General features: G+C 47.7%; 1 protein-coding gene across 1 annotated transcript in view; it reads left to right on the top strand.

Annotated features, from left to right (window-relative positions):
• The window catches only part of LOC146210161 (WD repeat and HMG-box DNA-binding protein 1-like), a 335,137-nt gene that overhangs the window by 161,719 nt on the left and 158,099 nt on the right, over positions 1 to 15,319 (top strand). The window contains exon 5 of the mRNA XM_084581922.1: positions 3,548 to 3,650. Coding sequence (XP_084438048.1) covers positions 3,548 to 3,650 — 103 coding nt within the window. The remainder of the gene's footprint in view (positions 1 to 3,547; positions 3,651 to 15,319) is intronic.

The following is a 15,319-nucleotide window of genomic DNA, read 5'->3' as shown; positions in this document are numbered from 1 at the left end:
CGGTTTCTGTTCAGAAGCGGAATACTCTGCCCTGTATCAATTCCAGAAATGACGCGTTCGTCCGGTTTCTGGTTAATTGATACAGGCTGAATAATACATAACGCTACTACATTTGAAAAAGAAAAAAAAAAGAAGAAAAAAAGAAAAAGAAACAAAGAGAAAATAGAAAAGAAAAAATTCACATGTGATTCGAACTACGGCCTTTTCAGCCAGCAAGCACGTACTTTAACCACTACACCACGGCAGGACACGTTGATGTTGGTTATATATCTACTTATGTAGTCGAGATTGCTATTTTGTAGTTTGTATTTTGGTAGTGTGTAGAATTTGTGGTCGTAATTGAACGATCGCCCTTTAAACACGCTGCATCTTTTTCCTGGCTAACACGAAGGGTTATCCGTGTCCCGCATCTTTACAATGTATCGCTTTCTTGCAGACAAACCTCCGAATGTCACAATTTACTAGTGCTTATGTGTTTTGTCATCGTCTTCGAACGCATGCAATTTTTGCTACATATAGATATATGCGGTGCACCAATACTTGTAATACTGCTTGTTTTAGCTTCACCTGCTGCCAGCGGAGCCACGACGTCAATGAATTTACTTCTGACCAAGTGTTTTGCCTGCGTAAACACTCGAGGAAGCGACTCCCGATATTCGGCTGACCTGTGCATATTTCGATGGTCAGCGATGTTTCATTTATTCTCGAGCGTATTTTATCCGCGCTAACGAAACGCTACGTTCTTGCTTGCACTTTCGCGTTGAAGGTGGCAGACCTTCAGTCGCAGATTATGAAGATGCAACGCAAGATCGTACAAGCTGCAGCGACTGTTGCACACGCAAAAACAAAACGCGATGCATGCATGTACTTGCTAGCGCACACATCCACGGCTTCATATCTTTTAGGTATGTACGAAACAACGCGTACTCCACATATACAGCAAAGTTTTAATGTATATTATGTATGGTTTCATGCTTATTTAGCGTGAAGGCATATTCCGACGTGGTCATCCTGGCTGAGCTTCACGATCCGCCCGAGTTGTACTGAGAAGCGGAAATACTCTGTCCCGTATCAGTTTCATTCATATCGGATTTGTCCGGTTTCTGTTAAACCGGAATGACCTGTCCTGTATATGAGCTCAATACAGGACTGGTCCGCCCTGTTTCATATCCATACCGGACTGGGATGTCGTGTATAAGATGCATACGAGAAATGGTCTGCCCTGTATTAACTCGATACCGGACTGGATCGTCCGGAATGAGATTCATACCGGACATGACCTGTCCGATATAAACCCGTTTAAGTTTCATACAGGACTGGTCCGCCCTGTTTCACATCAATACCGGATTGGGATGTCATGTATAAGTTGCATACCGGAAATGGTATGCCCTGCATTAACTCTATACCGGACTGGACCGTCCGGATTGAGATTCATACCGGACATGACCTGTCCGATAAAAAACCCGTTTAAGCTTCATACAGGCCTGGTCACACCGTATCAAATTTATACGGGATAATACAGGACCGGTTTAAACCCGTTTGTCGCGATTTGGGATTTTTCACTAGGGGTATACTGAAGTTCACGCATCATTAGTATATACCAGCGTCTGCCTGTAAACAGATGTAATTGCTCCTTGTAATCAATATACGGCCATACAACTCGCATTTTCACTTCGAATGATTAGAAAGAGACCGACATCAGTTTCTGCGAGCTCATAAAAGAGAAACAGCCCGCGCAAAGAAAGCAAATCCAACCGCAGGGCGCGAGCGGCTGTCAACAAAACTACGGATAAAAAAAAAGGCCATGTGGAAAGCAATAAGATGATTTCTTCAACCCGCATAGGGCAGCAGAACATGCTGGCGAAAGGATCTGTTAATTATTAACAGGTTTTCCAATCCCACAGCCGCACAAGTTCGGCCACTTGAGGCCGTAAAATTAAGTCGTACAATTACGTACTCGACAATCCGATATGTAGAATGGCTATTGAGAGTGAAATTCCACACAGTGCGATACTTATGGAAAAGACAATTCGACTCAAAGCCCCCTGAAGCGCCGAAATCAAAAACGGCGCCGTTACGTATGCTAGCGCAGCGGATCCCGTGTGCTTCAATATGGCGGCGTCGGCGAGGTTGTCTCCACCCTGGACGGCGGCGCTGACATCAAGGCACCCTAGAGGTTGTTCACGTTCAGCGCCTAAACCCTATTACGACCTTGCCGTCTTGCTCACGTCCCGCGGGTAATTGTGAAGAGGAAGAAGTACACGAGGAACATTCCAGGCAGTGACATCGTGATCGCTGCGCGTGTTGGACCTGACGATGTTCGCTGTCGCTGTGCTCGCCGCTGATCTGCCCTGTCCTGCTGATCTGCTCAATAAACCCCCATCTTACAATAGTTAAACATTGAATGTATTATTTTTGCGTCAAATTGAAGCCTATGGTCCGTAGGAAAGAAATGAGAAAAGCCTAAATCAGTTACACAATTTTGCCAATTGTACATTGAATTAGCGTCGGGAACAGCGGCACCATCGATCAAGCTCCAGGTTGCTGAACGTATTCAAACATGGTCCGTATATTTACTATTTGAAGTGCTCGTTCACGCAACCAAACACGCTCTCTTCCTCCAGCAACAAAACGACAACCGGTACAACGTACAACTATGCACTCATTGGCGGTATTATTTTCCGCATCTGCAATAGCAGGTTTTTTTTTTCATTTGCTGGCCAGGCAATCCGGAATAAAGCGTGAAATAATCGTTGCCATTCGCGTACCTCCATGGTCTTTCAGAACCCGTACGCCAGCCAAATGCGGCCATACGAGCGGTAGGTCAGCTGGATCGTAATTAACGGGATTTTTGTGCTTCCTAGAAAGAACCACAATTTGATGGTTAGAAAGTAAAAGCAGTCTATTGCAGTCTCTTCCTGTTCATCGAATAATAAAGTTGAGACTTCGGAGAAATGCAAATCTGTCTAAATATTTATGTGCCATACCTATCTCGTACCTATAATTCGTGTCTGGAACATACCATGCGCTAGAAAATGCTAGAAAGGCAGTATGGAAAGAATGTTTATGAAACAATTCATCAACGTTCATTTAATAGTGTTTTCACATTCTTAATTAGGGAATTTGTAATGTGGACATCGAGAAGTTTATCAACCGCGTCTAGAGTGCACTGCTAAAACGTTTGTTAAGAATAATCTCTAATCTCTCTGAAAAAAGATTCCTCAGACGTCTGTTAAAAACATCTTTGAAGCATCTTTGGAAAACATCTTAGTATAGACGTCCTAGAAACGCTTTCTGAGAAACTTCTTTTGCCGACATCTATGAGCCGTTTTGTTCAAGCACGAGATGTTTGTAAACCTCCAGAGTTGTTTACACCAAGTTTATAGGATGTTTTTGCTGCGCGGGTATCAACTGCACATTTAAAGGGAAATCATGCTCCAGCTCCAGCCTCTTTCTTTCTGCGTCTGTTTTTCCTGTGTGCTTCTTCTTGGCTGGTTAGCCTTTATTCATGCAAGCTCATGCTTCCGTACAATTTTCTTCTCCACAGGTTTAGTGACCAGATGAAGCTGTGTTGGGTGGACGACCGCGGGCAGGTTCACCTATTGCTTGGTGGCGACGTGTGGGCGCCCGTCTGCCAGCTGGACCCACTGGTAGGAGACCCTTTTAAAAGCTCAAATTAGATCCAACGGCTCAGCAGGACGCACAGATTAGGAGAAACCGCTATCACAAGTAAATGTATCTAGTTATTTTACCTATTTATTTACATGACATATAGTATATCATAATATTATGCAGCGGTGACGTAGGGGTAGAATATCCGCCTAGCATGCAAGAGGACCGTGGTTAGAATCCCAGTGCCGCGCATTCTCCACCGGATAAAAAAAATCCGCGTGTCGATGGAATTGTATACACAGATTTGGGGTGCAACCTGAGGCCTGTGAACACTTACGCAACGCACTTCCTCACCAGAACAGGAATTGGCCACCCTGGTGCAATAATTGGCCGCAACCTCCCATGATTATTTCTATAAAACTTCGGCCTTCAGTCCCCAGCGGCTGCGGAACAACTGACCACGGCGGGGTCAGACCTGTGACGCAGCAGGGGATGCTAAGAATTTCTGGTTCTGCTGGACAGGCCACCTTTGGAAACTGACCCTGACAACGTTTAAAGCTAGAACCTTAACTAGTGAAGTTAGTTTAGCAGTGCTGTTAGAGGAACTAGAGGGCTTAGTGCTTAGTGAGGTTACGTTACGAGGCCGAATGAGCCATATACTGTACTGAAGGACGGACATGTACAGTGTTATCGAGGTACACCGGAGAGGCGAAAACAAGGAGTTGGTTGCCTTGTCAGCAAATATATAGCTGGAAATACAGAATAATATTTATAGCAATAGTGAGAAGGTTGCAGGCATTGTAGCTCAGCTTAATAGGCGGTAGAAACTGAAGGCTGTACAGCTACATGTAAGGTTACTTGTAATAAGGATGACCTGACAGTTGAAAGCTTCTACAAAGATGTAAAATCAGTAATTCGGAAAGAAAAGACGCAGCATTGCACTAATTGGTGACTTCAATGCAAAGGTAGGAAAAAAAAACAGGCAGGAGACCAGGCAGTGGGTGACTATGACATTGGTTCTAGAAATAGCAGGAGGGAGTTACTATTTGAATTAGCAGTGCGCAATAACTTAAAAATCATGAATACCTTCTCCAGCATACGGAAGAACCGGAAGTGTACATGGTAAACTGCATTTGACTTCATGCTGTGTTATAACCCTGCCATTCTGCCGGATGTAGAGCTAATCGGGAGGTGCGAAGCAGCTGTGGATGGTAAGGTCTCGAATTCTGAAGAAGGAACGAATTACAGGTGAGGGAAAGGGCAGAAGAGTTCAGGATCTCGCTACACAATAGAGATTCAGCTCTAACAGTGGATGACGACATTAGACTAGTAGCAGTGATTTTAGAGATATAATTCCTGAGTGATCTGTAGAAGCAGGCGGTAGGATGGTTAGAGAGGATACTGGTAAGCTGTCTAAGAAGACGAAAGATTTGATTAAGAAACGCAAAATTATGAAAGCATCTAATCCAACAAACCAGATATAATTGGCAGAGGTATCAACGCTAATATAGGCATAAAGTGAGCTATATGAGGAAGTATAATATGGAGAAAATTGAACATGCTGTAAAGAACGGGGGAAGCCTTAAAGCGCTGAAGAAATTAGACACAGGCAAAAATCAGATTTATGTGCTAATGGACGGGCGACGTCATCCTTAATGTGGGCAAGATAGTCGAAGTAGCCGAGGAGTTCTATACTGATGTCGACTGCAGCCAAGTAGTCAAGACAATAATGAGATTGGCAGTTGGAAAAAGCGGTCAGACGTTCCGCCAGTGACGAAGGACGAGGCTAAGAAAACGTTAGGAAATATGAAAAGGGGAAAACAGTAAGAGGATCACGTAATTGTAGATTTGTTGAAAGACGGGGGGATATTGTGCTAAGAAAACTGGCCACCATGTATACGCTAGGCCTGGTGTCACCGAAGGTACCGCTATCATGGAAGAACGCAAGTATTATCTTAATTCGCAAGAAAAGAGACGCTGAGGACATGAAAAATTAGACCAATAAGCTTACCGCCTGTTACGTATAAAGTATTTACTATGGCAATCGCTAATATAACCAGGACAACCTTAGACTCCAATCAAGCAAAATATCAAGCAGGTTTTCGGAAAGCGTATATCTAGTATCGATCATATCCATACCATAAACCAGATGACGGAAAAATGCTCGGAATATAACCAGCCCTTATACATAGCACTCATCGCTTACGAAAAAGCGTTTGACTCAGTAGAAGCCTCAGCGGCCATGCGGGAATTGCGAAATCATGGTTTAGACGAGCCCTACGTGAAAGTACTGGAAGTGAGTGACCAGGTGGTATACGCACCCATAAAGGAGACAGGTGTAATAGCACTGTAATCAACACTAAAGGGACTAACTAAGGGCGATAATAACTGCAAATGAGCTCGTCGAACAAAGAATGCCGGTCGTACCCGTCAACGCTTAATTAAAGGCTAAAAAAAACATCGAGATAAAGCCGCAAATGGTGACTAGCACAATCTGGAACATTGTAATAACATAAGCGAGTGGTCGGAACCGTCGCGAAAAATCTCGGCGCATTTTGCACGAAAAGAAATGATACAGCATCATCTCGGGACTACAGGCATGAATAAACAAAAACAAAGAATTGATACGCTTGCAAGATTCACAGTGATAAGGGTGTCTAAAAAAATGGCAGTGGCTAGTTTTACTATGCCTGAATATACGTAGCGTAAAGAGTATAGCGTCCGCGGCAGTGCGCTGTGGAAAGATTCAGTCTTCCATGCCTCTCTCGCTGCCGCTGTGGGAAAGCGTCTTGTCGTGCGCCACTTTTTCGAACACAACCAGCATTGCATTGAACGCATTTAAGTTCACCGGCGTTATATAATTCGTCTACAGGAAAGGAAAGTATCCCGCTATCATTCTTACTGTTTCACGATCCGGGGCGTGGCGCAGTTGTAAAACGGATCCAAGCGATGGAGGTTCGGTTGTCCGGTGGAAGCTTATTTTTAAGTATCAATTCAAGACTTCTGGTTGGTCGCTTCGAATATGGCGGCTCTCTCGCATGCGCATTGTTAACAGGCGGCGAAGAATAACGCGGAGCTCGGCTCTGGCTCGCATAGTGTAGCTTTACGCTGCAAACGAACATGCAGATTCGAATGATTCGCGGCATTGCTCCCCCTTCCAAATCATGAAAAATGGCTTAGCTCTGCTATGCCTTGTTACATTTTGAGTCGCGAGTGCCTGGGGTAGCGTACCGCTGCCCGCTGTTATTACGTGCGGCGCGCGGCCCCTCGGTAGCGTTGGCCTGGCGAGCTCCGTGGACGGCGGACGGCATCAAAGGTGCCAGCAAAGACGAGGCGTCTGTTAACGAAACAACCTTTACTGCAACATCATGAAGAAACGGGCAGTGAAGCTGACCCGGAGAGATTACAGACACTCTCACACAGCTGGTGTCTGGCGTCGTGCCAACGGCGCGTCAAAGTAGTCTCTATCTCAGCGGAGTCGGCCGCTGCTTTTTATAGTTTTTCCAGTTCACAGGGAAAGGGTAAACCCACACAGGAAAGGGAGAGCCAAACATGTTGGTTCACGACGAATGACTCAATCGCAGGTGTTCCGACCTCATCCCCTCCACCTCCTGCAGACGGGCGAGGGCGGCGCCCTCTCTCACGAGCTCCAGGCTTGGCCGGCGTTTGCACACACGCACGCACGCACACACATTTGGCGCGTGGCAGGAACACGTCGAGTCTTGCCCGCGGGAGGAAGCGTTGAGCGGCCGATGAACGGCGTCGAAATGGCCGATCCGCTCGCGGTTCTGCATGTTGCTATGCGGTGGCCGCGTCAGCTGTCCCACTCCTCGGTGGAGAAACGTAACAGACTGCCCCGCCGGGGAAGGAAGATCCCGAAGGGCAGGGGACTGCATCCGCTGTCCGGAGGGATCGGGATGTTGCTGCTAGCCGGGGTCGTCCAACTCAGCTTCTCTTGAGCTCAAACAGCCTGAAGAAGTCCTTGGCAAGTCCGGGTTTCCAAGGCACTCTGTAACTTGTCTTCAGGAGAGATTTCTGACAACCTACAGCATCACAACCACGCTAAAAACTGAACCGGTCAGCCAGCAAGCACGGCACAAACTTCACTAAGTTGTGCCAAACTATTTCCCTCTTATGCCCTCATCTACATTAAAGGGCAGCTTAGCAGCACTTGGAACGCGTCCACAAATTTGAAAATCGCATTTTCAAAACAGCATTTCAAACAAAGATAATACAATACAAATGTTCAAAATCCTATGCCAGGAAGAAAAACACCAAGAAGTGAAAACTGAGGCTTCTTCTCACGTCATGGGCTTCGACTTAAGCCATCGGCATTACCGTTGAGATCACCCTTTTCACTAAAGCTTCGGCTGTCCGTTTCCCGGAACAACCGTACATTCCTGTTTCTGCGCAAAGAAACATACGAGCATGAGTCACTCGCTCTTCTAAACAACCTATCCCTCTCCTTACGGGTTGCGCACCAGTCACGCATTTTCTGGGCACGGGAGCATTTCTGCCTTTGGGATAGTCGCTTTCTTTTGAGCGATAGCTTCCACTTGCTCCATTCTTTCTCGCGCCTGCCTTTCCGTTTTTTTCTACGGCAGCACTGAAACACATGCTTTGCACTTTCTTTTCGCAATCTTTGGAGTTTGCTCTCCTTACGATGGCAGCATTCTTTCTCGCGCCCGCCCTTTCGCGCTTTTCGTCGGCAGCGCTGGAATACTAGCCTTCTGCTTTCTTTTTGAAACCGTTTGAGTTTGCTCTGCTTACGATGGCAGCATTCTTTCTCGTGCCTGCCCTTTCGCGTTTTTCGGCGGCAGCACTGGAATACTAGCCTTCTGCTTCCTTTCTGCAATCGTTTGCGTTTGCTCTCCTTACGATGGCAGCATTCTTTCTCGCATCTGCCTTTCCGCGTTTTTCGGTGGCAGCACCTGAACACTCTAGTCCCACTTTCTTTCGGCGCGAGCTCTGGCAAGATAGCGGTAACCGGAGCTAGTAGGACACCGGTGTCATCGAATTGGTCAAAGCAGTCAAAGTGCGGTGCCGCGTCTGCATCGAGGCCAGCAGCGCATGACTCACCTTCAGACAAGTCCGAACAACAACTGCTCACGCCAGTCGCGTCAATCCCCCTTCTAGGCATTTGCTCTGGCGGCTCGCCACTCAGTGCGTCGCCTCGCTCAGAGCTAACCGGGGCACGATCAAGCTCCTTCGACAGCTGGGGCGCTTCGGATTGCGTGAGGGTCATATGTGCTACGTCCGCGTTCGCACTGGGGTTGCTTTCGCGAATACAACCTAGCTTGGTATCAGGGCACGAACGATTCTGACTCTGCTCTAGACGTTCGCTGTCGCCTTCGCAAGTCTCGCTCTCTACAGCGGACGCACACTCCTCGTCGGTCTGCCCTGGCTAATCACAACTCGCGGGCTGCGCAGTTTCCCTGATCGGCCCTTCGTTTTTCTGCGTGCCCTGCTCTACGACACAGCTGATTTCGGAAACTGAAAGTTTCTCCTCTCCTAGCTCGTTTTTAGCTCCGTCGCGCTCTACACAAGCTTCTGCATTGAGAGGCGGTTCAGTTATTACCAGTTCCTCACTCTCATGTGATGGAACTGTATCTCCTACAGCTACTTGGGTTGGCGTGCAGTTCACCACGCTTAACGGCGTCACTTCGGACTTCTCGCCGATTAAGCCTGTGCTAACCGTCTCAGCTAGTGGCTCGACCAAGTTAACACGATGCTCTTCTGTTCGAGAATCGGTCAGCTCACTACTGCGGTCACGTTGCTCGGCCGCTTCCCCAAGCTGTGTCTCACACTCCGGTGCAAGTTCGATTTGCTTCGGAATTTCCGCACTGTCTAGCCATTCACTTACAGCGGCTTTCAACTGATAGGCCAAATCAAAGTATGACTTGTCGCATTGTTTCTCGCTCTCATATCTCTTCCGAAGATCATGAGGCGTTATCTGATATCGTATCAGCAATGAATCTTTTAGTTCATCGTAATTTTGCAACCGGTCGCCAACTAATCGCTTCATTTCTTCCGACGCTTCAGCGGAGAGAAGAGCTACCAACTTCAGCGCCCAACTACCTCGCTCGAAGCGTTTACTTCTACAGACATTCTCGAAGTCTGCCAAATAATCTACCATGTCCTCGGCGATGAGGAATGGTGGCGTACCGTCTCGCGGTATCGAACCGTTACGCTGAATGGCACTGAAAGCGTCAAACTTTTCCACGCTCATTCGATGTGCTGAAATCTCCAGCTGGATCAGTTTCCTTACGAGGGCGTCCTCTTTCTCGTGACGTTCCCTACGCACACGATCCTCTTGACGTTCGTCAATGATCTCAAGGCATTCCGAAAGCTCGTCATCTTCAGCTTCCAACTCAAGAATAGCCTTTAACACTTCTGGTTTTCTGAGTTTGTCTGACAAATTCAGACCCAACTCCTCCGCAAGCTCCAGCAATTTCGGTTTGCGCAACGACTTCAAATCCAAATTCATGGCTGTTCCGAGTGCTGCCTTCTCTACTGCCCACTACTGCCTTGCTGCAATTAACCCAGCAACAACGACAACACCATTACCAGCTCTGTTCTCTACTTAACAAAAGCCTGGCAAAACTCAGTAGAAGTCCCGCACTCACCAAACCTCGCAGCCAAGAATCCAACGCAGTCGTTCCGCTGCAGGCAACCAGTCATCACAAAGGGCTCGTTGCACTGCTCCCGCCTTTCCGCTGAGCTGCTTTGATTCACGAGTCACGCCTCGGACATCTCCGCTCTTCCCACCAGATGTTGCACCTCGGTCAGGCTTGGCTCGTTTCACCGACCACGGTCACTGCTTGGTCGTCCTCGTCTCTCCGCTTTCCGCTGTTCACCAGTTGTTGGACGACGGTATCGCCTGGCTCGTCCCTCCAACCACGGTTACGGCTTGGTCGTCGTCATCCCACCGATGCCTACCAGTTGTTACATTTTGAGTCGCGAGTGCCTGGGGTAGCGTACCGCTGCCCGCTGTTATTACGTGCGGCGCGCGGCCCCTCGGTAGCGTTGGCCTGGCGAGCTCCGTGGACGGCGGACGGCATCAAAGGTGCCAGCAAAGACGAGGCGTCTGTTAACGAAACAACCTTTACTGCAACATCATGAAGAAACGGGCAGTGAAGCTGACCCGGAGAGATTACAGACACTCTCACACAGCTGGTGTCTGGCGTCGTGCCAACGGCGCGTCAAAGTAGTCTCTATCTCAGCGGAGTCGGCCGCTGCTTTTTATAGTTTTTCCAGTTCACAGGGAAAGGGTAAACCCACACAGGAAAGGGAGAGCCAAACATGTTGGTTCACGACGAATGACTCAATCGCAGGTGTTCCGACCTCATCCCCTCCACCTCCTGCAGACGGGCGAGGGCGGCGCCCTCTCTCACGAGCTCCAGGCTTGGCCGGCGTTTGCACACACACACGCACGCACACACATTTGGCGCGTGGCAGGAACACGTCGAGTCTTGCCCGCGGGAGGAAGCGTTGAGCGGCCGATGAACGGCGTCGAAATGGCCGATCCGCTCGCGGTTCTGCATGTTGCTATGCGGTGGCCGCGTCAGCTGTCCCACTCCTCGGTGGAGAAACGTAACAGCCTGGATCTACGTAGCGAAAAGTGGTGACTACCTCGGTATCAGAAGAAGTTAATTTCTCGAGTCTTTTGCGCCGTTCGCCAGCAGCTAAACTCTCCTTGGGTTCCTTGACGAGCGTGACTAAGTTCACCGGGGTTCTATGATTCGTTTACAGGAAAGGAAAGGCGCAACATCTGCCACTCGCGGCAGGCAAGAAGCGCCGCCCGGCGGCGTTGGAGCGCACTCGTTCCCGCTTGGTCCTCATAGCTGACGGCAACTGGGGGACGTCACAACTTCACATCACCCTAATTGAGTGACTTAACTATTTTAGTGTTTGCTACTTTCAAACTGCGCGCCAATCGCAGAATCTGTCACGCGCGGAATCCCGATATTAACCTGCTCCTGTGCTAGCTGCATCCACTTGACCCCTGCGAACTTCTTAATCTCATCCGCCCACCTAACTTTCTGCCGCCCCCTGCTACGCTTTCCTTCCCTTGGAATCCAGTTTGTTACCCCCTCTCGTCGCACTACATGTCCTCCCATGTCCATTTCTTCTTAATTTCCACTGGAATGTCGGTAACTTGATAGATGGATTTATTGAAAGGAAAAGGCAGAGAGGTTGGCCCGAATAATTCAAATCTGGCCGCTACTCTGCACTGGGGAAGGTGAAGGAGAGAAGAAAGAAGGTCATGATGGGTGACGATGTGGGAGAAGGTATATGAAATATATATACAGACACAGCAGCTTGTTTTACAAACGTGAATCAAGTCCGCTGGCACTCAAATAACGGCAAAGAGCGCGCACTGCCTGGACGCCCTTCCCCTTGTCCTGCCAAGCGCCCAGCAGCAGTTCCTCCGACAGAGGCCTCTTGTCTAAACGCTTCAAGGAAGCAGCTAGCACATTTCTTTCGTTCGCATACTCTGGGCACACCAATAATACATGGTCCACAGTCTCTGGGATGCCACAAGTTGAACATTCCGGTGAGTCCATCTGTCCAATTAAATGTAGGTACTTGCGCGTGAAAGCCACGTTTAAACGACGTCGATGTATCAAGCATGTCTGATGACGCGGAATATCACGCGGAACAATAAATTTAAATGTTCGATCGAGCCTTCTCAGACGGATGTGTCGGGCGTCTGGTTGAGCCCAGTAAGTTGCTGTAGTAGGCGAATATGTCTACTTAGGACAGGTAGTAACCGCAGATCCGGACCATGAAAAGGAAATAACACGAAGAATACGATTGGGATGGAGCGCATTTGGCAAGCACTCGCAGATTATGACTAGCAGCTTACCGGTATCGCTCAAGAGTAAAGTATAAAACAGTTGCATCTTGTCTGTACTCACCTATGGGGCTGAAACGTGGAGACTAACCAAGAGAGTTCTACTTAAGGTGAGGACAACCCAGAGGGCTATAGAACGAAAAACGGTAGGGGTAACATTAAGAGATAGAAAGCGTGCAGGGTAACTTGAGTTATTTCTCTGACCCACTCTGCACGCTTTCTATCTCTTAATGTTACTCCTACCGTTTTTCGTTCTATAGCCCTCTGGGTTGTCCTCACCTTAAGTAGAACTCTCTTGGTTAGTCTCCACGTTTCAGCCCCATAGGTGAGTACAGACAAGATGCAACTGTTTTATACTTTACTCTTGAGCGATACCGGTAAGCTGCTAGTCATAATCTGCGAGTGCTTGCCAAATGCGCTCCATCCCAATCGTATTCTTCGTGTTATTTCCTTTTCATGGTCCGGATCTGCGGTTACTACCTGTCCTAAGTAGACATATTCGCCTACTACTTCCAGTATTTGGCTACCTAATGTAAAATGCTGTTCCTTCCTGAAGCTGTTGAACTTTACCTTAGTCTTCTGCATATTGAGTTTCAAGCCTACCTTTCTACTTTTCCTGTCTAGGTCATCAATCATTATTTGCAGTTCATCCCCCGAGTTGCTTAGCAAGGCAATGTCATCACCAAATCGCAGATTACTGAGGTATTTTCCATCTACCCTTATCCCTAACTGCTCCCATTCCAAGTCTCTGAAGACTTCCTCTAAACAAGCTGTGAATAGCACTGGGGAGATTGTGTCTCCTTGCCTAACACCTTTCTTTATGGGAATTTTGTTACTTTCTTTATGCAGAACTATGGTTGCTGTGCAGCCACTATATATATCTTCCAGCACTTTCACGTACATCTCGTCTACCCCCTGATTTCGCAATGCCTGCATCACCGCCGAGGTTTCAACTGAGTCAAATGGTTTTTCGTAATCAATGAAGGGCTGGTTATATTCTGAGCATTTTTCTATCACCTGATTGATGGTATGGATATGATCGATAGTAGAGTACCGTTTCCGAAACCCTGCTTGATCCTTTGCTTGATTGCAGTCTAAGGTTGTCCTGATTCTATTAGCGATTACCTTAGTAAATACCTTATACGTAACAGACAGTAAGCTGATTGGTCTGTAATTTTTAATGTCCTTAGAGTCCCCTTTCTTGTGAATGAGGATAATGTTTGCATTCTTCTATGGTTCCGGTACCGTCGATGACACCAGGCACTGCGTATACAGAGTGGCCAGTTTTTCTAGCACGATATTCCCCCCCATCCTTCAGCAAATGTGTAGTTATCGGATCCTCTCCAGCTGATTTCCCCCTTTTCATAGTTTCTAAGCCTCTCTTGACCTCGTCCTTCGTCGCTGGCGGAACGTCTGAATGTTTTTCCCTACCGCCTATCTCATTACGGTCCTGACTACCTTGGCTGCTGTAGAGATCTGTATGGAACTCCTCGGCTACTTTGACTATATTTTCCATATTAGTGATGACGTTGCCCACCTTGTCCCTTATCGCATACATCTGGTTTTTGCCTATGCCCAATTTCTTCTTTACTGCTTTAAGGCTTCCCCCGTTCTTTACAAAACAAACACAGAAGAGTAAACAAATTACGAGCAATATAAAATAGCCCTTAGCGCACGTAATAAGCATTAGGCGCACAAAACTACGATTTCTGGATGCGTCCTGCGCCGCTGAGACGCGGTCATGCCGTCGGGGATGACTTGATAATTAGGCGGTCCGGAAAGACTTTGTATCGGTCGAAGTGACGCCGCAAGAGCTTTTCACTCAGTGCGCGGCGGCGTATCGGCATCCAAACCCTGTACTTTGCGTCCTTGTGTTGCTGCTCTTTGATGCGCAGCCGGGCGAGGCGACTTCGGGGGCACGGTGGAAGTTCCATCGTGGTCGGGGGTGTCTTGTGTCACGTGCGGGAGCATAGCATCGAGCGTCGTCGTGGGCTGCCTGCTGTACACAAGCATGCGCCGGGTAGCTCTGGTTGTCTCCTGGATGGCAGTGTTATATGCGAAAATCACGTACGGCAAGATGGCGTCCCAGGTCTTGTGTTCAGCATCGACGTACATGGCAATCATATCCGCGATTGTTTTTTCAGCCTAGGGAAAAGCTCAAGCTCGGACTTTTTCTAACAGACTGTAACTAACCTTTCTCCGCCGGGTACTGCAATTAACGGGTCCAGTGTCCTTTGCTCTTTTCTTTTTGCGTCAACTGGTGACGGGGCACAAGGACGCCTCGACCAATTTGATACCACTGGTTTAGCTTGCTGAGATGAAACCAGCCATGCGTGTATCTTGCGGTGCTGGTTTTGCGCCTGTTATTTTTTTCTCGTTAATTCCTAACTCCTTCATTAAAATAATATCTCAACATGGTTTCAGTTTGAACCAATCGTAAAGTCCAGCCGTCGCAGAAATGATGTAAAGACGACACTTTTACGTACAGCGGAAACAGTTTGCACGCTTAACGGCTTCTGTTTTCTGCCTAGCCAGCAAAACAATGCATCGCTAATTCAATAAACAAAACAATGCCACATAAAATATATTTATTTGTAGTGCTCCAAGTAAGCTCACTTTAAATGTTGCGCCAAAGATTTCTCATCATTTCATCTTGATTGCCCCAACATTCCATACTAAAATCATTGCTATAGATGTTCTTTTGAGCAATTCATCTTCATAAATGGTTTTATGATATGGCAATGCATATGCAGGCGATTCAGCTGTGATGTTGTCTGGCATGCAGTTATTGTAGAACCGCTGTAAGGCCGCGGTGGCCTATTCTCTAATGTTTCAGCGCGCGTGCCACAG

The sequence above is a fragment of the Amblyomma maculatum genome, chromosome 1 (assembly GCF_055883805.1).
Source record: "Amblyomma maculatum isolate TAMU_Amacu chromosome 1, ASM5588380v1, whole genome shotgun sequence".
Lineage (NCBI taxonomy): Eukaryota > Metazoa > Arthropoda > Arachnida > Ixodida > Ixodidae > Amblyomma > Amblyomma maculatum.
The sequence above is the reverse complement of the archived record's forward strand: the minus strand, read 5'-3'. Positions and strand labels throughout refer to the sequence as shown.